The sequence below is a fragment of the Papilio polytes genome, unplaced genomic scaffold, assembly GCF_000836215.1.
Source record: "Papilio polytes unplaced genomic scaffold, Ppol_1.0 DF823934.1, whole genome shotgun sequence".
Taxonomy (NCBI): domain Eukaryota; kingdom Metazoa; phylum Arthropoda; class Insecta; order Lepidoptera; family Papilionidae; genus Papilio; species Papilio polytes.
The window spans coordinates 508,718-532,439 of NW_013525270.1; the positions used below are offsets into that span (position 1 = coordinate 508,718).

Here is a 23,722-nt window from a genome sequence, read left to right on the forward strand (position 1 = left end):
CAGTGTGCTTTTTGTCCGGTAGAGGCGCTGCACAAATTTAATACAAGTTTATCGATGAAGGTACGAAATCGTTGTCATGAATATTCGTGAAAGGCATTCGTTATAATGTTTTGTTATCGAAAATAGCTCGCATTTATGATTGAAAAGCACAATACTGTTCGTATATTTATAAATCTAATTAATGTTTGGCAACAAACGAATGAGGCCAGAAAATGGCGCAATATAAAAGTCATTTAAATATCAATTAGTGTGGGCTCGGCCGCCATCGGGCGCTATTAAGATGTCATTATTACAGCCCTTGTAAATTGTTAGCAAATTGAATTAGATTCTGTTTTAAAGAATTCGGAATTACTGATCGTTAGGTTTTTAAAGTTTCCTAGTCTATATTTCTGTGTCAATGAAAATGTAAGTTATTGAATATTAAATGAATTACCTACATATACTAAGAAAAATACAAAACAAATTCGAGTAAGCTTTGTATTAAAGTAACTAAAACTTAAAACTATTTTGAACACACATGAAACTTAGTATTTTGGTTTTGTTTACAGAGTATGTAAAAGATTCTAAATTAGGTTCTTTTCATTTATTTCTACATCTTTTGAATGCAAACGAACTTTTTCAAGAGACTTGGGAGCTTTTTAAAGAGCTGCCTCATCAACATTTTCAAGTGGGCACTAAAGATGGAAATATTCTAAAAAACGGAAATATGTTAAAAGTCAAAGGGATGATGTACGAGAATCTTACTCAGTTATTCGCTGAAATTTTGTTCATACAATCTCGTATGAGTTTCTCTGAATAGAATTAACAAGTTTATAAAATAACTAGCGACCTGCGTGCAGCTAACGTTTCATATTTCTACAAGTATTCATAAAAAAATTAAATTGAACTATTAGAAAACCTTTTAGAAAAATACTTAAATTTTATTTAAACACCTATGTGTTTTACCATTTTTTTTGACAATGAAAACGCAAAATAAGATTATTGCTATACAAAATAAATGAAAGCTTATGAAGTAGTCACAGTAGACAAATTACCTTTTCACTTACATTGTTTACTCGCTCGGAGCTCCTAACTCCAGTAGTTCCCTGTTTAAACTTAGCTCAGTGACGTAACGAAAATCGAGAACAAGCTAATATTTGTCTTAAATAAGGACACACCTTTAATTATTTAATTAAGTCTCAACTGGCTTAAATATTCTTTCTTTATTAATGTAACGTACTAAATGTTTGATTTCTTCATAATCCTTCTTCTTCTTAAAGTGCCATCTTCTTCCGAAGTTCGGTGATCATTAGGGTGACTTTCGATCTTGACTTCGCGGCTCTAAAAAGTGAACGGGTGCTCGTTCCATACCACTGGCGTAAGTTTTTGAGCCAGGACGTTCTTCTTCGACCTACTTCGCTTTCCGTGGATCTTGCCTTGTACGATGAGCTGCAGTAGTTCGTGGCCTAGGAACTGCAGCTTTCTTTTCTTAACTGTATATATCACTTCTGTCTTTTTCTTCATGCGCTCTAACACGGTAAACATAATCATAATAATCATAATTCATAATCCTAATCTCGGTTTAAGAATAATTTAGACAGAAAACACAGTATAACGCGGAGATAACTTGGTTTTAATATAATAATAGCTTGCAAACTTAGGCGGGTATATCCAAAACAAATTTAGTTTAATCTTATTCCGTCATCACATTTGATAAACGAACTCCTGCTTAACTTGGTGTATTTCGGGTGCTCTATAACTCTGTTAGTCTCTTATTTAAGTCGGCTTAAGTAATGTCGGCAAGTCTGCCTTGATAACTTTAATAATTTACCGGATTTTACGAATAACATGAAAATTATACTCTCGTTTTAATTATTTTACTAGCTTTCGCCCGCGGCTCTGTCTGTGTGGTATTAAAAAAAAAAACAAGTAAGTAACCTACGTGTTCTTCCAGACTATACTCTACACATACCTATCTAAATTTCATCAGGATCCGTATAACCGTTTAGGCGAAAAACTCTAACAAACATCCATCGATCGATCGATCGAAACTTTTGCATTTATCGTCCCCACCGAGGGTTTCCGAGCCTACCCTAAAGTAAGGGTGACTAGGCCATAGCCAACCACGCTGACCTACTGCGGGTTGGTTGACTTCACACATATCTTTGAATTTCTTCGCCGATATGTGCAAGTTACATTATGATGTTTTCCTTCACCGTAAGAACGTCAGTTAAATTATATGTACATATGAAAATTCGAAAAAAATCGAAAATCACATTGGAACATGGCGGGATTTGAACCCAAGACCTGTAGATTACAAGTCAAGTGCTTAAACCACTGAGCCACCGACGCTCTATAATATTAGTAATTCGCATTTATAATGTTAGTAAAATAACAGTTGCAAAATCAATCACATTGAAAATGTAAAAATACAAAAAAGTTATCCTATTAAATTTGTTGATCGTTTTATCAGGTTTTTCCGCTAAGCAACAAGGGAAATCGTAGGAAGTTGTGATGTTCGCAAACACACATCATTTCATTATATTCGCTTGAATGAGTTTGTGTTTACTTCGCGAGCAAGAATCTTTGTACAGATACGAAAAAATACAAGACAATTCTTACGTTAGATATTTAAATATTGACGTTAAGTTCCGAAATTCCATCGTTGTAACAATTTTATTACGATTAGTTGTATTTCTTATGTCAATGACAATAAGCGGGACAGTGTTATACTTTTTATTGTTACATTATGTATATGATAATAAACTAGACTACCGGTGTGAAATGCTAAAAAAAAGTTTTTCGTCAAGTGAATTGTATATTCTTAAGAGAGAAAAAAAACAAATAAGGTAACCTATACATAAACATATGACAATTACTTACTTCTTACTAATATTTTAAATGCGATATTTTAGATGGATGGATGTTTGTTAGAGTTTGCTGCCTAAACAGCTGAACGAAACTCTATAAAATTTATCATAGATGTAGAGCATAGTCTGGAAGTGCACATAAGCTACTTTTGTTTTTCTAATTTCACGCGGACGGATTCTTGGTTGAAAGCTAGTAGCTAATATTAAAGCGCACGATTCATTTCTTCATTTTAGTAAAAGCATTTGAAAGGCATCATCATCATCAATTTGCTCTTATCCCTACGGAAGGTCAGCACAGTATGTGCTGCTCTTCCATACATTTCTATTAGGCGTCATATCTGAATTCACTCGCGTCTTAAGCATATTATCTTTCCCACAATCCATCCATACTTTCTTCGGTCTTCCTCTACCTTTGTAGCCACCCACATTCAATCTTAACACTCTCTGGTTATCACTCTCCCAATCCGGTAATAATAACGAAGTAACGGCCCGAGCCGAGGCTCCAGAGAGAGCCCTCGAGCTTAGTTACTCATAAACGAGGTTTAGGCTGAGCGCCGTCCGCGTTCGGCCACCTCAAACCCGGTGGAGCTGTAAATGCCATTCAAGGCAAACAGTGACAAATCAGTGACAAAAAACTCTCTAGTTTAAGTCCCCAGTATGTATGGTGATTTGGTAAAAGTATTTGAAAGTATAACTTACATTTCACGAGTGTATTCAAAAATTATGAGTTTCAGAATATTCATTGCATCGCGCGCGTAATGTAGGCGGAGTAAGTTGAATACGTCTTCATTTAATATTTATGAATGCACTCCAGTTAACTTAGTGTACTATGTATTACTTGATGAATAAAATACACACGATACTTGCTATGCACTCATAATATTTCATATTATGCTAAAAGTTTTTGTATAAAGGGAGAACTTTGCAATTTATTTAACTTCACTTCTTTCATCATATTTGGTGCAGATTTAGTTTACATTATAATTATTGAAATAGATACCACGATGTCACATAATTATAATAATTTATTTATATTTGCATACATTAGGATAAGTTATAATTTATTTAGCTATAATAAATCAAATTATTAAAGTCTTTATTCAATAAATTCTATTTGAAATATGATACTACAAACTAATCCAATTTTAAATTGAAATCAGTCGGTCCCTAAGGCCGGGAACCTCTATACTGTAATTAGGCTTGTTTCTGTTTACCGATGTATAGGTTGTATACATTTGAATCGCCGCTCGTCAAACTAAATGAATCCTATTCAACCATATTAATTAAAACTATCTGTGTCAAGTTAGCTTTAAACCTATCTTACTTCATACTAATACTAACTTACTTATGGATGGATGTTTGTTAGAGTTTACAGCCTGAATCGCTGAAGGGATTTCGATGAAATTTGGCATAGATGTAGAACAAATCCTGGAAGAAACATAGTCTACTTACAATATTTCTTTAATTCCGCAAAGACGGAGTCGCGGGCGAAAGCTAGTACTGTTATGTTTAACCAATTTTATTTGAATTCCTATAAGTAGTAAATAGTTTAGTCATTAGTGTAGGATAATATATTCCAAGTTTCAGGAGTTAACAATGTAAAGAGTGAAGGCAATTAAAAGTGACAAAATATTTTGATTTTTCAAAATAAAAAACATCAGGGGTTCAGCAATGCACACGTAAGAAAATAGCATTGCATACGAATATAAAAGTCTACGTACTAAAATATTCATCCGATTCTATCAGATTTCGTTCCGCCGGAATCTCGAATAGAATTCTGTTTTGCTAAAAAAGAAATCATTTTTATTTTTCCAAAATAAAACTCCCCAATTAAAACAGATTGCATATTGCTTTTGCCTAACTCAGGAATCCCAGTAGAGCCAATCTATTAACCTCGAAACGACGGGAGGGTTTTCTGCAAACTTTGTAATCAAATTCAGCAATTTTCAGGTCCGGTAATTTATTCAATTGAAACTAGTCTAAAATATTTATTCTAATGTTACTGTAAAACTGAGATTTCATCTCTTTCTAATAATTTCTCAATTTCTACCATTGATTTCAAATATTTACATTTTCCCAGAGAATTTTGATAGTTTTGTTTTTTAATTCAGTTTTTATATTATATTACAGTAATTTATTTAATGACATGTTTATCTTCAATATAATTAAAACTATTTCCCAATCGAGCACTTAATTAAAAAGTAAACACCATAAATTTCAATTAACTGCACCATAAATTGTTCTAATAATTCCACCCAAAACGACTTCCAATTAAGTTCAACTAATTTGCAACAACTACGCACACTAGCTTCATTAAAAGCTATTAAAACGCTATTCGCAAAGTGCATATAATTAAATTGTACATGAATAAAAGTTAGTACATTATTTAATATAAGTTTATTTTTTAATTTAGCGGAAAAACTAACTTTCATTAAAACTGACGTTACTATTAATATTTTATCCAAAAAAAAAAACTAGAAGTCCGTGTATGTAAAGAAGATAATTCTAGAATCTCCTAGATCTTTTAGACTTTGATTACTGAACATTAAATTAGGATGCTAATCACACATCACTGCCTTAAAGCAACACATGAACTAGCACTAAAATATTCTAAAAGCCTTTACGTTATTTCACAGGAGAGGTTTTGTTTTGGCCACCATCCAAATACTTGTTAGAAAATTCGTTTAAAACTGGTTTTAAACCAGTTATATCCAGGTTCCTACGAATTTCAAGGATTTCTATATACGAGTATTTCTAAAGCAAACAGATAAATATTACATTGTATTTTTATATTTGGTAGATATGTACGTTAAGAACGACCTAAGATGTTAATTTGTTGTTAAAACATATAGTTCAAAATACAGGTATACCTTTTTGTATACGAGTACTTAGGGCCTGTCCCACTAAATTGTAAATTGTCTGATAAAAATCCAAGGTGTATATGTGTGTAATATGTAATGGAAATATCAGATTTTGTTCCCTTATCTGACAGAGTCGTCTTTTTTAAGCTACCTGAGCCTCTAGCAGACAGTGGTGGGTCAGGCCCTTAATTTCATGTTATTAAATTAGCAATTTTTCTATAATTGTAATTCAGTATTTTTTATAAAGAATAATAATTATCTTTCAAACTTATATAAACTAAGACAAGAATAAAACTACGAGTATTTTACTGGATGCAGAATTGGCTGATGTAATACAACGGGTTTTATAAAGTTGCCTGAGAAAACCGGAGAGTTTCAAAACAAATCTTTGCCACTCACGTCTAGTTTGTAGAGAGGTCGATCTCGATACCAATGGACATTTATATCGCTACGTAAAAATAATTCTACTATCGATTTGATTTTATCAAGTTTATATCCAACTTGCGAATCACCATTTTTCATATGGTCGACCTTAATCAGAATTTCACTTACGTCCCGTGTTCGCACTGTTTCATTTTTTTTTATGTATTTTTGCCTCATCATCCACTTGCCCTTATCCCTTATGGAGGGTCGGCACAGTATGTGCTGCTCTTCCATACATCTCTATCAGCCGTCATATCTGAATCCACTCCTTTCTTAAGCATATCTTCCTTCACACAATCCATCCATACTTTCTTCGGTCTTCCTCTTCCTTTGTAGCCATCCACATTCAATCTCAACACTTTCTGGTTTATGTCCCCATCATTTCGTCGCATAATATGTCCATACCACGCTAACCTTTTGCTTCTCAATTTCTCCACCACTGGCGCTACTTTCAAACTTCCTCTAATGTACACATTCTTAACTTTATCCAATCTTGTCACACCACACATCCATCTTAACATACGCATCTCAGCCACATGCAATCTCCTTTCATCCGCAACTTTGGTGGCCCAGCATTCAGATCCATACAATACGACAGGTCTTATGATGGACTTGTAAATCTGTCCCTTAAGCCTAAGAGGCATTCTTGGATCACAAGTCACACCAGTAACCTGTCGCCATTTCATCCAACCTGCATTTATTCGGCTTTTTACGTCTCGGTCAACGCCACCGTCGGACTGGACTAGAGAACCGAGGTACTTAAAGTCGGAGCAGGTTGGTAGAGGCACACCATTTAAGGCGATTGGAGAGAAGCTGGTCGTTTTATGTATTTTTGCCTACGTACTTAAAATAGGTAGTTAATTTTACAGCGGTCTTTTTTTTGGCAATATATTGTAACCATGCTGTATTCATAGTGGCTTTAAAAAAACTGAATGGTATGAGGACGAAAATATGGAAGAGGTATAAAACATTTTCAGTTAGGTTGCCATGAATTGCATCCCGAGGTCTGGCCATGGATTGCGGTTAACTGACATAAAAAAGATATGTCATTTTACGAAATACTGTAGGGTTACTAGAGTTTGTACTGAAAATTCAACTTTAATAAATAATAAATAAATAATACAATATGTGCATTAAACAAAATCTCCCGAATGAAATCTTATATCGGCAAACAAACGATTTGTAACGAAACCCTTTCAGTCTCGTTTATATAAAATACAACATTCCCTTACAGAATTGCCTCATTAATCATGGCCGAAAGTGGATATATTTAGATTGCACAAAAATGTCTTGCTGGATTCTTTGTTTTGCATGTTTTTTAACAAAACAATTTGCATTCTTGTGATTAACAACCTTTCCAATTTTCGAAGTTATCTTATGAAACTAAATTACTATTATCTCCATTATAGTTTTTTGCATCTTTTTTAAAAATTCACATTTGATTCCAAAAAGTGCTTACAGGATGTATGTTTATTGTTACACTTCAAAATGTATACAAACGAAAAACTTTACTAAAAGGACTCTACACCCTGTATTCACAACGTACTCGCAAACGAGACGTCCTGGCAACGAAGCCACAACTACGCGCGCTTTGTTATCTTGAAAGACGCGGCAAAACATACGTCGAGAACGGGACTGCACTATACATTCAGCATTCTCATAAAAGAAAAAAAGCAAGAAAAAACAAAACAATTTCTCTCTTATTTCTAAAATAATATCGAAGCCAGAAATGTTATAAATGTTGCGTTTGAAAATATTCCCTTTTATGATACGTTACTTTCATATAAAATACAAGTTACCCATTATTTACTAACTAACCTCGGTTATATAAAAATTGATTCGATTAAATAATGTGCTAGGTATATCATGGCTACAAAATTTTATAACCATAATACAGTTAACGAAGTCTACTTTTTGGCATAAAAATCGCTCTCGTAAGGGAAGGCTTCATTTTCATTCAAGAGGCTTACGTCTGCCAGATAAATTCTCAAAGTAAAATGGATTTACGAAGAATAACCTTTTTTATTGAAAGCGTCACCAGTAGATACTAAAAAAGAGGGTCTAATGATTCATAGACTTTTTTTTGATATTGTATTATTTGAATCATTTGATATAGAGATCGGGCTTAGATTCGAACATAATCTTGGCCCGATATTATGTTCTATATCGGGATAGATTATGTTCTCATGCATTATTGTCACTAATATAATTATGCCTTAGACGATAGATTAAAAATTGTTACATGTCACAGCTTTTGTAATATCTGTTTTTACAGATCTGTCTCTGGAGTTTTTTAAAACAGCTTAGGTTTCTTAAAATAGAGTAGGCAAGACATGATAATTTAAATATAACCAGTTAAATACAATTGAAATAAACACCCGTGAACTGAGGTGAGTTAAATTTATAAATTGTGTTAACCTGAACGAAAGAAAATTTATAAATTTAAATTCGTTTAAATATTTTCCTTTCAAGTTGTTATATTAAATGTGATGGTAGCGGTTCGTCAACACTTCAAGTGTGAAGGTATTCGACATTAATTTACAAATTACAGGTCGCGTTTAAATTAAATGGGACGCAGTAATTACGAAGTTGAGATTAACGAATTAAGACAAAGCGTGAATGTTACCAGGGCCGGCTTATTCTGACTGACGAGGGTAGGAAGCGTTTTTATTTCAAATGTCCTGCGGCAATCTGATTAACCGTTGCTTAAATACCTCCCTGTTCTACTTTCTACATTTCCTTTTAATTTTTTCAGTACCTCACCTAAGGTAGATTAATTAGATTTCTTCGGAAATATTGTTTGTATTCAAATGGTTTGTTTTTGTTATGATCTTCAATTATTTTTTGCTCGAGGGTGAAGATTGTATATTTTAATAATACCATTCCTATTTTCCTTATTAAATCTCACACAATATTACTATTCAATATTTCAATAATTAATAATATTCTTCCAATATATTATGACAGTGGTTATAATTGAATATTGACTGATTTTAAAATTATATGACGTGTTCAGAGCTCTAGATATTTGTTTCAATTAATAAAATAGATTGCACTTCGAAACGTTTAGTTATTTACGTGTATACAAACAGGTGAATTTTAGGGGAACGTTAAAATGTTAAAATATTCTGCAGCGTTGTTAACGCAACTGTTAAAACTAATCGTGTACGCGGATATGCAATAGTTTTTAGGCGCACATTTTATATTTTGTAAAACATAATAGCATAAACGTTAGGTTTTGAGTAAAGGTAGCACGTGGGTAATAACTAAAGTGTTCATTTATGTGTATTTTGAATCCCAATTATACCTGCAACGTTATATCTCTCCTGATAAACCAGTCGTGTGTACAATGCGACTTTCAAGGGAAGTTTAGCAACTGATTCGGAGATATTGATAAATGTATAACACATATAAATAAGTTTTACAACACGGACCATAAGAGGATAATTATTAAGGCAATGTGACCCTTTGTCAACTATCGAAAATCTAACCAAGAAAAATTAGTATCGAAATTTTGCGTAAAACCGAGTTATAAAATTAAAAAAAAACATGTTTTTTTCTATACATAAACTGATTCACTATGCAGTTACAAATTCATAAAAATTCACATATCTAGTAGTAGAAAAAAAATATAGTACATTCATTTTATAAATCAAAACTGCGAGGCAGAAAAATAAAAGGAAATGTTACTTTTACTTGGTATTATTTGTGAAAGGGGAGCTTAAGCTACGCGGAAACATATTTCAGTAAAAAAATATGCTGCGACGCATTTATATGTAAATTTAATGTTTTGTTGTGCACACAAATATATTTCAATTATTTAGATTCACTGCAACTGTTATTTGCTTACCAAATTTAAGTTTCATCGTAAACTATTGTGACATGCATAAACAAAATCTATACTTAATATAATTAAGCGTAAACACACACTTCTTTGTTGCCTAAGACGTCAGCAATCACAGGATGTTTTCGAATAACTCTTTTTTAAATAAAAAACCCTACACTTACGTCACGCTTTAGACTATTTTCACGCCACTAAACATAAGGGGTTAATATTTTGGATAAAAACCCTAATGTGGGAAAGAGACCATAAATTGCTACTAACATCAAGAAAGCAAAATTGCCATAGTAAGGTAATTGGTATTTTGACATTTGCAACTGACAAATGTGAACAATAAAATGAAATTTTTATAATTCAATGCGGATGAAGACGCATGGGAACAGCTAGTCTTTATATAAATTGATTAGTATTTAATATCAGTTTAAACCAGTTACACACCTTCAATTAACAGTTAACTTCTGTCTGAACTAATCAGTGAGGACTTCACTTAAAACTAAAGGTGTATCGCCGGCTTTACAGAAATATTACAAGAAAAATACCATCAGTATGGAAAAACTGTAATTGAATTACTTATTTAGCTGCTCGTTAATATTGCAAGTTGCTGTGTTTAACATTCGCCTTAACATTTCTAAAACCGTTGAAAACTTTTCTCGTAAAACGTAAATACTTTAAGCAGCTTACCAACAATATTTTGTAATCTCGATGAAATGGCTTACATTCATACCACAAGGAAGTTCGGAACGCGAAGATTATACGCCTGATTAAACATTCTCGCGCCGCTGCGTGCACGGTTGATGGTAGGCCGCGAAATTCTCTACCAAATTTGTCCTTACTTTTTTTTAACAAGCTTTACCTAGAAATACGAAATAGCTGTATTAATGATCATAAGGACCTAATGCCACATAATTTCATTCTTGTTAAAGTAGTTCTTTAGTGTAGATCTCACTTACAAAATCAACACTGAGAGAACTAATCGTAGCGATCGAACGATCGATTAAAGTCCTCACTCATAATCAGTTTTCTGTTATAGTAGAACATACTAGATTTCGCCCGCGACTCCGTCTGCATGGAATAAAAAAAACAAAAGTATGTGGCCTATATGTTCTTCTAGACAGTCCTTTACATTTTTGCTAAATTTCATCGAGATCCGTTCAGCCGTTTAGGCTACGAACTAAAAAACATCCATCTAAACATTTGCCATTATAATATTAGTACGAAATATTATATTGATAATGTGAACATATATGTATGTAAGGTTAGAGATGAGGAGTCTAGACAATTCAAACAGATATAATTTTGTGCATTGGAATAAAAGAATTTTCTTCCGTCTTGCTTTTACTTCGGAAAGGAATGTTTAAAGTTATAAAAGAGGGCCCTCTGTGCGCGGCGCTGTTTTCTTTATAGCCAGACCAAGTGGTCATAACTCGTGTCAAATAGCCGTGTTGTCGCCCACAGAACACCTTCTACGGGCTTGAAAATAATAAATCTATTACGATTTTAAACAAAGGGTTGGTTTGTATTAAATTATTTTACTAGAAAAAGACGTTATAGCAAGTAAAAGTGTATGGTATCTGGATTTTAGAATAAATATCTATGATTGTTAGTGATCGATTTACAGCAAACGTTTAAAAAAAGGTTTTATGTGATATCTGGCATGTTAATAATTTCACTTAGGTCATATTAATATTGTAAATGCGAAAGTTTAGATGGAAGGATGTATCTTTTTTATCTTTCTTTGTTTGGAGTCTAAACGGGTGAACGAATCTCGATTAAATTTGGCATAGACGTAGAGGATAGTCTGGAAGAACACTTTCTTTTTTTTAATTCCACGTGGACGTAATATCTGTCCTTGTAGTACATTTGATTTGACTTGTAGTCACTAGGTGACGCTACTGTTGCGGTCTTATTAAATGCAAGCGACACGGTTACTCCCGGGTTTTAACCGCACTGTGTTGAGTTTTAACCGCATCGTTAGTTTAGTTCACCGCATAGAAAAACACTATGACTAATGTTTATTTAATGCACTCAGCTCGCTAATTACCTTCATAAAATTAACTCTCCAAGAAATTCACAGAGCTAATGTCCAACTTCATCAGTAATTTAAATTCAACATTACGCTAAGTCTTTACATAAAAGTGTCCGCATTAGAGTATAAAAAATTCTAATTTTTGCCTTAAATTTACCTGCTTGAAATAATCAAAGGTATCTATAAAATGAGTAAATAATAATTGCCTGAAGGACTGATTAATTTACATACCATAAACGGTGTGTAAAAAAATGTTTCTATAAACATTTGAAGAAAAGTGAACAAGAATGCTGCGCTTCAATGACATTACACTATCAATTACTAGTGCATTTACCTTACGAATGATGTATCTATCTAAAAAAATCATCGAATCATGGAAACAAAATGGAATTCGAAGTAAGTCTAAATCAACAATCCCAAATAGATAAGTTACATAAATATTACTCGCGTGCAGAAGGTTTGCCGATAACCGTATGAGGACACGCGTTAACCGAAGTAAGTAGACGAGTGGGAACACTTGGTCTTAGTGGGAAGTAATCGGCAAACCTTTTGCGCACAGCTAATAGTTAAACATATTTTAACAATTCAATAAACAGTGATTTAAATACCATCGCTTGCATCTTGATGGAGGTTTATACATAGTTATAAATTAACTATTTTAGTTTATTGTAAAGGTAATAAAAATAGATCGCAATATCTGGATTCGAAACAATAAAAAGTAACGAAAGCGGATGTCATAGCAGTAAAGTTAGGACATAAAATGAACGGCGGTGCAATATACGAACTAAAATGCGATCATAAAATACTACGATTGCAGCAAAAAATCTGCACAAGCCTTACAGTATCGAAACATCCTTATTAAAACACAGAGTAACAACCTAATTAGGTCTCAATTAGCAAGTGAGGTAAGTACATAATCTGATGAAAAGAAGCAATTTTACGTACTACAAGTTAAAAATGTCTGCTATAACTTTAACATTAGAAAGATCGGGGTATTTTATACGGGACATAATGCTTAAAAGACGTCTTGACTGCAATACATTAGCCATTAATTTTCTAATTATGGGACTCTTATAAAATTCGTAAGATTTAGTTTTACTTTTGTTGGAAAATGTAGACACATATTGCGGTAACATTTTTAACAAATACTGAAATAATACAAATACTGTGCGTATATTTTACCAGGTGAAACTTTTGTACGATTAGGTATTGAATCTATCGATTTAACATTTGTTTTTATACAACTATAAAAAAAGTAACAGCTATCCTGACATCAAAATAGCCGTAACGGTTTAGTAAAAATATACGTAAACGTTTCATGTGCCGTTATACATTGTGCTGAATTTTTTTTATAAAAGTACAGAGTTTTAAAATCCTCACAAAGGTACCAACACAGTGAATTGTCATATTCAAATGATTAAATTTTAAATTGTTAATTAAATAAGGTCTGTTGGTGGTATTTGAATGACTATCTACAGCAGTTTTTCGCTCTCTGTATCCCCTCGTGTAATCGTAGATACCAAGGCAGTATTGATCAAATAGTAAGTGGAGATGAGAAAAAACTATCCAATTAATTCTTGTTATTAACAAGAAGTAGTTGGATAGTAGTAGAAAAATAAATAGGTCTTATCACAAAGAAAAAACTTTTTATATAAATACAACGTAACCATTATATTATTTATTTAAATAAATGTTTGTATACTGTGATAGAATGTATTTAAGCATGATTGTAAGCTTAATTTATTAAGTGATTGATGGTGTTTCAAACTTTTAGTTTTTTTTGGCTCAGTTGACAATTGTGATTCTAGTGATAACTCTTAGAGCGTGCGCACAACTGGAACTAAACGGCCGCACAACTGTTTAGTCGCGCTTTGATTACTATGAGCGTTGAGGTGCGCACACTGATCGATTATTGGTTGTGTAACTAAACAGTTGAATTGGCTGCGAAACAATCGACAACCGTAGAAATGCGATAGTTTAGTCAAAGTTGTGCGCCCGCTGTTATAGAGACTCTAGGATTGTTTACAATTTAATGACTTTTATAGATGGAGTCATTAGTTTTTTTTTTCTTCAGAACTTTATAGTTTTAATGAATGGATGGTGTAAAATTTACTGTATATATTTGTTTTTGTTAGAGGTTTTGTAATAAATTAGCAGTAAGAGATGACTGAGAGTGGCGTGGGCAAGATATATTCCGCAGCGTTGACAGCTTCCGACCGAGTCATCACGTTTAAAATCTGCTAGCGCAAGATCATAATTTACATGGTATATAAATCACTGTCCCATTTGTCAATATCGCGGCCGTCCGAGCGCGTCGTATCACGTATCGAATAAAATGTAAATGCAATTTAATGTTACAGAAAGAAGCGTGGCCGCTTCCCACACTGAATATAAAATAATATTTAAATTCTATACGGAGTTGAATTTAAAATTTATGACATATTTCTTGGTCCTATATTCTACCCCGTCTTGTTTTAGGTTACTTTCTACGTTATTTCATAAGTTCTCAACCTTTTTTGCTAATATCAACTTTCACGTAACTTCTTTCTGGGTTATCCTATAAAAATCTCTACATTTATGTTAGTATTAGCTTTTTCCCGCGGCTCCGTCCGCGTGAAATTAAAAAAGCTTACGTGTTCTTCTAGACTATGGTCTACATCTATGCCAAATTTCATTCAGATGTTCAGCCGTTTAGGCTATAAACATCCATATATCTATCCATGTAAACATTCGTATTTATAATATTAGTTTGATATTATGATTATTTCTTGTTACAGGAAGCCTTTCTTTGCATGACCGTATAATAATCGAAACATTAAAAATAGAGTTCAAGTTTCTTCCTTAAGAAAGCCAATTATTTATCATTGACGTGTTTGCATTAATTTTTATTAAAATATTGAAAATATGGAAGAGTCAAAAGCAAAGTTATTTGCAGCGAATGTTTTTGAATTCGAAGGCGAGAAATGAATTGAAAAGGCAAATACATGAAAGTCTTACAAAGGGCAGCGTTGCTTTTACGCCGTAGATTTTTTTATGATAAAACATCTCGTTTGATTTCTATTTATTCCGTATAAAACTGTGTGAATTTTTCAAAAATAATCTCTTTGAACAGACAATAAAATGCAATGGAAGATATATTTTAACTATTTTGGGCCATTTAACTGTTACTTTGAGTTTTATATTTCGTTTTTTTTTGCTTAAAATTAATAATAATACGATCTTCATTTTCATTAAGCCGCTATGAATTGTTTCTTTTGGTGAATGCCAAAGAATACTGAAAGAAAAATAATAACTTGACAATATATCTTAATATCTTGAAGCTGAAATTTATTGTGCCATAAATAAAGATGGGCCAAGCTCGCTTTTCTCATAATTCCATATAATTCAAGGGCTACAAGGTAATAAAATTAATGAAAGAACCTTGTTTGACAGTTTTGTTTTACAAATAAAAAATAAACATAAAGTAAACTGTATCAGCCTTACAAATAAAGGCGGTATAAAGTTAAACTTAGGAATAAACTGACTATAAGCAAATATTAGTACAAATTTTGCTCATACTCCTTTTATAGTGTTTCTACTAAATTAATAAAATAACGTATAATAAAATTTTGGTGTATGAGAGAGTTAAACAAAAAAAAAAAAACAACTCCGTTTAAACGCTTAACAAACTTCTAAAAATATTCTACGTATATTATTACATTCTAGTACTTTTACATTACAATGCCTAATACACAATATCTATCAAGGAAAAGTATAGGCGAATATTCCAGTCTTAATTTCATATTAAATCAACATTAACTAACCAACATTCTTGCTAAAGTCTTCCACAAAATGGCTCATAAATAAAAAAATATATTGGGTCGACCGTTTTGTTTCTTGCTTTATGAAGCACAAGAACTTAAAGGCTTATAGCTCAATAACGTAGTCCATAAAATTCCGTATCCTCACCCAAATACATTCCCTTACAATACAGGCTTTACGCATTCTTTTAACGTTACTACAGTTCTATTTAGGGCGTTAAATAAACCGTTTACAGAATGTTATACCATTTTATTAACCGCACATTGCAAATTAACAACACTAGCAAACGGCATCGTATAATAATGCTGTGTACTAAATAAATTAACGTAAATAAGTAATACTTAAATGAAAAGATTTTGTTAACCGATTTTTAAGGAGGTTTTCCATTCGTCTGTAGGTTTTTTAAAAGTTAATCAAAGGATGAATTTCCTTTAAAAAGATTGTATTATAACTACCAAGGTATGGGTTTGTTAAGACACAAGTATGGCATATTCATGCTAAGTACTTTGAAACAACAACTGAAAAGCGATTTGTAAAAAAATCTTTGAGATGTATAGGTACCTGCATTTCTTTCGTAATTTTTCAGCGTTAATAATATGATAAATGTTTTAAATCCTGGTCTGAAATCTGAATTGTTTCAGATTATTCAATTTCACATTATAATCCTTTATTTAGGTAGATGCTTTTATATATTTACGAGACGTGTGAAATCGTAAAACCCTATACGTGTTTGTCGTTCCAATTGTTTAAATATAAAAGCCGTTAAGAACAACTTGAAGAGAAATTGTTATTAAATGGGTTTTCTTTAATAAAATCGTGATTTATTGTGCAATAAAACCTCGTTCGCCTTACGGGGGACGGAAATACGTTTTGTAGAAATATTTCAGGACTAGCCTTCGCTCGCGACTACGTCCGTGCCGAATAAAATAGTTATTTAGTAGTCTATATATCCTTCCATACTATGCTGTACATCTGTTCCATTTCTTACATAGCTGATAAGCCGAGTAAGAAATACCTAATACTCAAACAAACATCCAACTAAACATACATACTTTCGCACTTTTAATGTTAGTAAGATAGTAAGATTGCGATCAACATTTTTAACTATCTTTGTAAATATTTTACAAATTTCCGAACTGTTGGTAAAATATTTATAAAACTTACTTAGTAATTTTTGAGTTTATTCGAAATGTAACTATTGTAAAAAATCTTTTTGTTGTACAGATAAAGATAGTAATGTAGCAGGTGTACACATTTCATGTTTAATTTTCACTGTTCATTGCTAACCTTATCTGATACAAAACTCAATTTGGTTGTGTTACGTGTTTGTGTTAAGTTAGTAGACGTACATTTGCAACTTGATTACGCTGTGATATGTCACACTATCAAACGCTATCATATAACAACGTTTGAGTCAAAGGAAATGGAAATGAAACAATACTTGGAACCCTAATGTTTTGTATTTTGTTCGTGTTTTCGAATGTTAGATAAATTATAAGCATCTTGCAACGATCGTCACACAATTTTTTTATAAATGGAATGATAAATGTTCCTTCAGATTCTTTCTGATATTAAAAGATATAATGTCTTTTACATTTCTATTGAAAATATAGAGATAACATACAATTTCCCGCAGTTATCAAACCTCAAATAAAGTTTTCAAGTTAACAACTGAGTACTAGAGACTATCGTCGCTCTTGTAAACTGGCAAAAATACAAAGTTTATATCACTGCCGTCATAGTCCCTTTGGTAGTCACAGTTAAGAAAGAAGAGGATTGTTTGCAACAAGAACTTTGTTCAAAGTTGTCGTTGTTTCCTCCTTCTGTCAAACTTTTAGAAGTTTTCTCGTTAGAACAGAAGTATGAAGTGATATTATGTTCTATGATAAGGGCTTATTAGTTTATAGTTAAAAGAAAATGTGTACTGAAAATGAGTATACCTCAACAATAGTAGAGTCGGCAATAATATTCTTGGCATGAATGGGCCGGCTCGCTCAGTGCAATGCTACAATCACACAAAAGACAGCCGTGAAGTGGAAGTTAGGTTAGGAAGTTAATGTTATTGAATTTGCGGTGCGTATAGTGTTTTTGCGTTCCAAGTTTTATTTCCAGACTACCTGATAAGGTAAAATGCGTAAATATATCATATTTTTTCGTATACAAAATCATGTTATAAATGTTCGGGATATATTAATGTTTTCTTTCCTTTGTAATGAAAATTATTAAACGTATCTTCTTTCGTTTCAAGTAATTATTTGTGTCTTCGCCCAGAACAATAAGTCTTTTGAAATAAGTAATTTATTTATTTCCTTGTATCTTACTCTCATATAAATTAAATTCCTCGATTAATTTAGGAAGATTGAGTATATTTTTTATCATAGAAACTTATATTTTACCTTTGTTAAGTTCCACCATGCAACCTTCTATCGGCCAAATACACAAATAAAAATAGATTATCTTAATGGGTAGTTAAGTTTTTTTTTATAAATTCGACTATATTTTAGTTACTTTTAAAACATTATATTCCAATTAATACTTTCCAATGAACATGTCAGTCACAATATACTTGAAAGAGTTAAATTTAAGACAACTAAAGTCTCTTTTGTTCCATCAAGCACGAGATCGTTTGAGCCTAAAGATACTTAATAAATCATAAAATAAATCTTTCGCCAACATTGTAATGCCTGTGAAAGATTTACAACAGGTGGGAACATTGTACTCTTGAGAATGCTCAAGGCTTTTACGCTCAAATAATAATGATATATGTATTTCTCTATGCCTAGACGTATGTGTAGTTGCGCACAGTCCTTTGACTAAACTATCGCACAACTGTTTAGTCGCGCTTTGATTTTAAGTCGATTTTTAGTTGTACAACTAAAAAATTGAATTGGCTGCAAAACAATCGACAATTGCATAACAGTTGTATAATATTTTAATCAAAGGTGTTATTAATTAAGGCAACCTCAATGCGTAACACTTTTTTATTCGCTTCTCAAATTAATTAAGATTACACTAAAATAATCCGATCCGGTTTCAGTGAAACCCCTTTTTCAACACACTTGTCTGTTTTTGATGCTGATATATTCCTAAAAGTCTGTCCAATTAACACTATCCCATGTTACTTTATGTGAGCCAGTTAATGAAACCGAGTAGAAAACGGGGGCCAATCTATTACCCCGCAAACTATAAGAGGGTTTTCGGCAAGCCTGAGTAATCACGTCGAGCACTTTTCATTTGTGCTAATTAACTGTATTAGAACTAGACACAAACTACGCAAAATTTGCTTAAAGTTGATTAAACGAGGGAAATAGGGAGTCGTTTTTTGCATAGTTTTAGAGATTGAAATAAATTTGATTAAAATAAATTTTGTTAATGTCTCAAAAGGTTTTTTTTTTAGCTTTGGACAATCTTTATAGCGCGCACTCTTTTGACTGGCTTTGGTTCCTATCAGCATATGCTCCACCTCCAGAAGCCACTCTCCACTCCACTCCACCATAAGCTACATTAATATTAATGGAGGTGCGCCTTTTCAACAGTTTAGTTGTGCATCTAACAGTTCAAGAGGCTTCGAAACAAAAAGGTACAAAAAATATCAATTATCAAAGTTTATTTAATTTAATAGCACAACAGACCACAAATTGCGTTATTAATTACTTTGCCATCCGGTTAGTGTAATAATTAAGTTTTGATTAAGTTATAATAATTTCACAGACGGGTAATTGGTTTTCGTTCAGCGCTGTGTGTTCATGAAGGGAGTCGTTTAAAAAATGAATGTTTTTTAAAAGATTTTAATGCATCTACACGAATGAACATTATTTATTAAATAGAGTTGATAATATGCGTGATCTGTAGATCTGTTTATCTTGTAAATTAGTTATAAAGAAGAGGTGTATTTATCTGAAAGGAAGTCACTACTCCCATACCTTATTTTGTCACAATAGTTGCCGCTTTAATCTACACAAGTATTATTAAAAGGAAAGATTTGTATTTTTGTATGTATTGATATAACTCAAAAATTACTGAACCGATTTTAAGATTCTTGCACCATTTTAAAGCTATGTTATCACTGAGTAACATGGGCTATGTTTTACTATTTTTTTAATTTCACGTGGACAAAGGCGCGAGCAACAGCTAGTATGTAATATAAGATAAAAGTAATAACAGGTATAAATCTCTATTTTGTAATCCTGTAAGGGACAAGTGACATACACTTTTAACTAAAAGTTCCTAAACATAAAATAGCTCCGTAGTAAAGAACAACGAAAACAAAATTGTCTTATTTTTAAAAGTAACAAAGTAATGTGAATCTAACATTGTATTGAAGGATAAAGATATAAAGCATTTGTTACAAATAGAATTGCCCGAAATAATAGGTACAAGAGCTTTATAAAGTTGTATTAGAAATCCCGGGGTCTTTTCAAATAAATCTCTCCTACTCACGTCTAACTTGTAGAGGGCCTCCGCTTTATAACATTGAAATTGTTACGCAAAAGGAAACCTTTTCTTAAGATAATTCGAGCAGATTTTTTTTTTGTTACGTATATTTCGTTTGTATAAATGGTTCAGTGGCTGGATATGAGGTTAGTTTAGATTGGACATTAATTTCAATTATCTTTACATATAATTATGACAAAATGATGGATCCATTTATATAGTGACAACATTTCAAACTAACCAATTAGTCTATTAAGAATGTTGTGTTTTTAAAATCCAAGTACAGTTTGTTGGATTCTATAAAGTATTAATTACTTGCAATAATTTATCTTTAAATCTTTTTATAAAAAGAAAAAAAACAGTGTTCTATTTCTGATCTCTATTGACTTGAAAAAGTTGTTAGTTTCATTTTTATTTATTAAATATTTTTCTTGTAGAAGCTCAAAGAACAAGCTTAAAATAAATTTCTTGACAAGTTCTTGGATGCCGTCCAACGCAAAACTTTTCCTGCAGAGTTAGTACCAGCTAGTTATTTACATCGGAACTAATAATGATAATAATAATAACTCATTATAGATTTCTTGTGATTTTATTGGTGTCATTAATCTAATAATTTCAGAATCAAAAAAATTCACTGTCCTACAATCTTACCTTTACTTACCTTACTTAAACCCTTTGGTCGAATTTCGAACATAATCCATAGTATTTTTGAAATAGCTTTATGCCATTTTTAATAGTTTTAACTTATTTTTTTATAATTATAGAAGATTGAGCGAAGTGAGTTTTGGTGGCTCAGTGGTTTAAGCACTTGACTTGTAATCTACAGATCTTGGGTTCGAATCCCGCCATGCACCAATGTGATTTTCGATTTTTTCGAATTTTCATATGTACATAATTTACCCGACGTTCTTACGGTGACGGAAAACATCGTGATGCAACCTGCACATATCGGCGAAGAAATTCAAAGATATGTGTGAAGTCAACCAACCCGCACTTGGCCAGCGTGGTTGACTATGGCCTAGTCACCCCTTACTTGGGGTAGGCTCCGAGCCCCTCGGTGGGGGCATATAGTGAGCTGGTGATGATGATAGATGATTAGTTAAATATTGAATGCGCTATTGTATAAACTTTAATTTTTTTATAACATGATCAGCCGATAAATATAAACAGATTTATAATTTTTTTTACTCTATTAGTTTAATACAGGTATTGGTTTTTCTTTCAAGAAGCCAATTTATTTCTATCAAATTGTGACGCGTCAATTTCTTCAGGGAATTTTCTGGCTTCGTGTTTATTTTAAAAGTTTATTAAGGACTCTTGCTTGTTTTCCATTAATAAAGATAGCGGTCCTTTAATTTAAATCACGTAAAATGTAATATATACCTTCGTCGTAATTTAAAAAACGGCGTGCAAAAATAGGAAGAATTTAACATCACAGAAGACACCGAAACAAAATAGAGAATAAATAAAAATCAATTCTAATAAAAAAAATAATGGTACGATAACAAAATGTCACTTTATACTCGTAATATCTGTGTCCTTAGATGATTCTATGTTGTAGAAATCTACGTTATTTCACTAATATTATAATTGCGAAAGTTTAGATGCATGAATGGATGGACGTATGGTGGATAGATGTTTGTAAAAGTTAATAGCCTTAACAGCTGAATGGAATTAGATGAAATTTGGTACAGATGTAAAGGGAAGTGCGAAAGAATACATAGAGCTTGGCTACTCAGTTTTTTTTTAAATTTTACGCGGAAAGAGTCGCGGCCGAAAGCTAGTAATTATAAACTAAACTTCGGAATCCCACTTTACTTAAGGTAAAACAACTTAAAGTTGCAAACATTTGAATTTTGATAGATATTATTTAGGTTAGCAAACTGAAAACGAGCAAAGCAAACTGCATCCCGAAGGATCATCTTTCAAGTTGAGAAGTAGTGCAATTTGGAATTCAACTTGCAAATGAGACAGGACATTAGCCGGCGTTCGCTGGAGACTTGATTTTACGAATATAATTAGCAAGCCCGTTCCATAATTAAAGAAAAATTAACTTGGAAATGTTATTTAACTTTAGTTATATTGTTAATGCTTTAATTTATGTTTTATCCTTTAGATTTCCTTTACTTTCTGCGGCAAAATAATTATCTAAAATACAATCTTAAAAACAATAACTCCAGACTTTCTTCGTAATAAACTACCAATAAACTGCATCTTTTGTTAAATCAAACATTAAAAGAATAAAAACATCTTAAATTTCCTGTTTTGTAGCTTTGTAGGTATCTAAAAATGGCTATTAGAAGCTATATAAATCCAGATTAAGCTATATAAAATATTGTTACTAACTAGAATGACTTAAACAATTTTACTTAATTTTTTTATCCACTTGTATGTACTCAATTTGTCTGTCTGTTTTGCAACTGATTATTAATTTCATGTATGAAGAACCAGTAAAGGGTTGCAGTATGAAAAAAACTATTATAAATTTCTCAATTCTTCAATTCGTATTCTGTAAGGCTGAAGAAATATTATTTATTCAAGCAAACTGCTGCATTCGAAGGTGAAATATTTATGGGTTCACTGAATGTGTGTCCCGTCTCTTGCAATTTATATCTTAGAAATATATCTTTGTAATGTTTTCTTTGATATGTAGATATAGTAACAGTGTATGTTTCAAAAAGATCCTATAGTCCTGACATAAATAAATATTTTAGAACACTTTGAAAATCAGCTTCAATTATACTAATATTATAAATGCGAAAGTTTAGTTTAAGTATAGATGCATATTTGCAGAGTTTGTAGCCTAAACGGGTGAACGGATTTCGATAAAATAGTATACTCGTAGATGTTAGGGATAGTATGGAAAAACACATAAGCTACTGACTATCGTTTTTCCTAATTCCAAACGGATGGATCCGCGGGCGGAAGCTAGTATATTAATAAATAAATAAAGAGTGGAATATTAAAAAATCATAAGTTTTACATTTGCTGAATTATTGCGTGAATACACTTTAATTAAAATGTTTCTTATTTAAATTTAAACAAGTGCAAAACGTGCGTTATCGTGGTTGTTGTAAGTGAAGTATTGTGAAGTATGCTCCATCTTAGGTATCGTAAGTACTCTTCATGCTTAAGTGATGTAACGGTACAAATCATAATAGATTTATCAGAAGAAAAATTTCAATTGTGAAGAAAATATAGTCACAATACAAAAAAGTCGATATTAAAAGAGACTTACGAAAGTTTAGAGTGTAAATTGTAAATGATAAATTGTCCCACGAGTGCAAACATTGAAATTCAAAAGTGAATGAATGATAACGTTAAAGCGAAAGCTCATTTAATTTTCCGTTGAGGCTGTCTGTTTGTTCATCGCTCACAGTTTAAATTGCCGCGCTCAGACGTCTACCTAATCAATTTTGTCAATATTTGTGTAAAACTTAAATTAAACTTTACAACATAAGTGAGGTTAAATCGCAAAAACATGCAA

The 23,722-nt window shown here is 32.1% G+C and overlaps 1 protein-coding gene across 1 annotated transcript in view; it reads right to left on the reverse strand.

Annotated features, from left to right (window-relative positions):
• Window positions 1-1,320: 1,320 nt before the first annotated feature.
• LOC106101958 overlaps window positions 1,321-23,722 on the reverse strand; it is a 99,829-nt gene continuing 77,427 nt past the window's right edge. Inside the window, exon 6 of the mRNA XM_013281348.1 lies at window positions 1,321-1,508. Within this exon, the coding sequence (XP_013136802.1) occupies window positions 1,321-1,508 (188 nt within the window). The remainder of the gene's footprint in view (window positions 1,509-23,722) is intronic.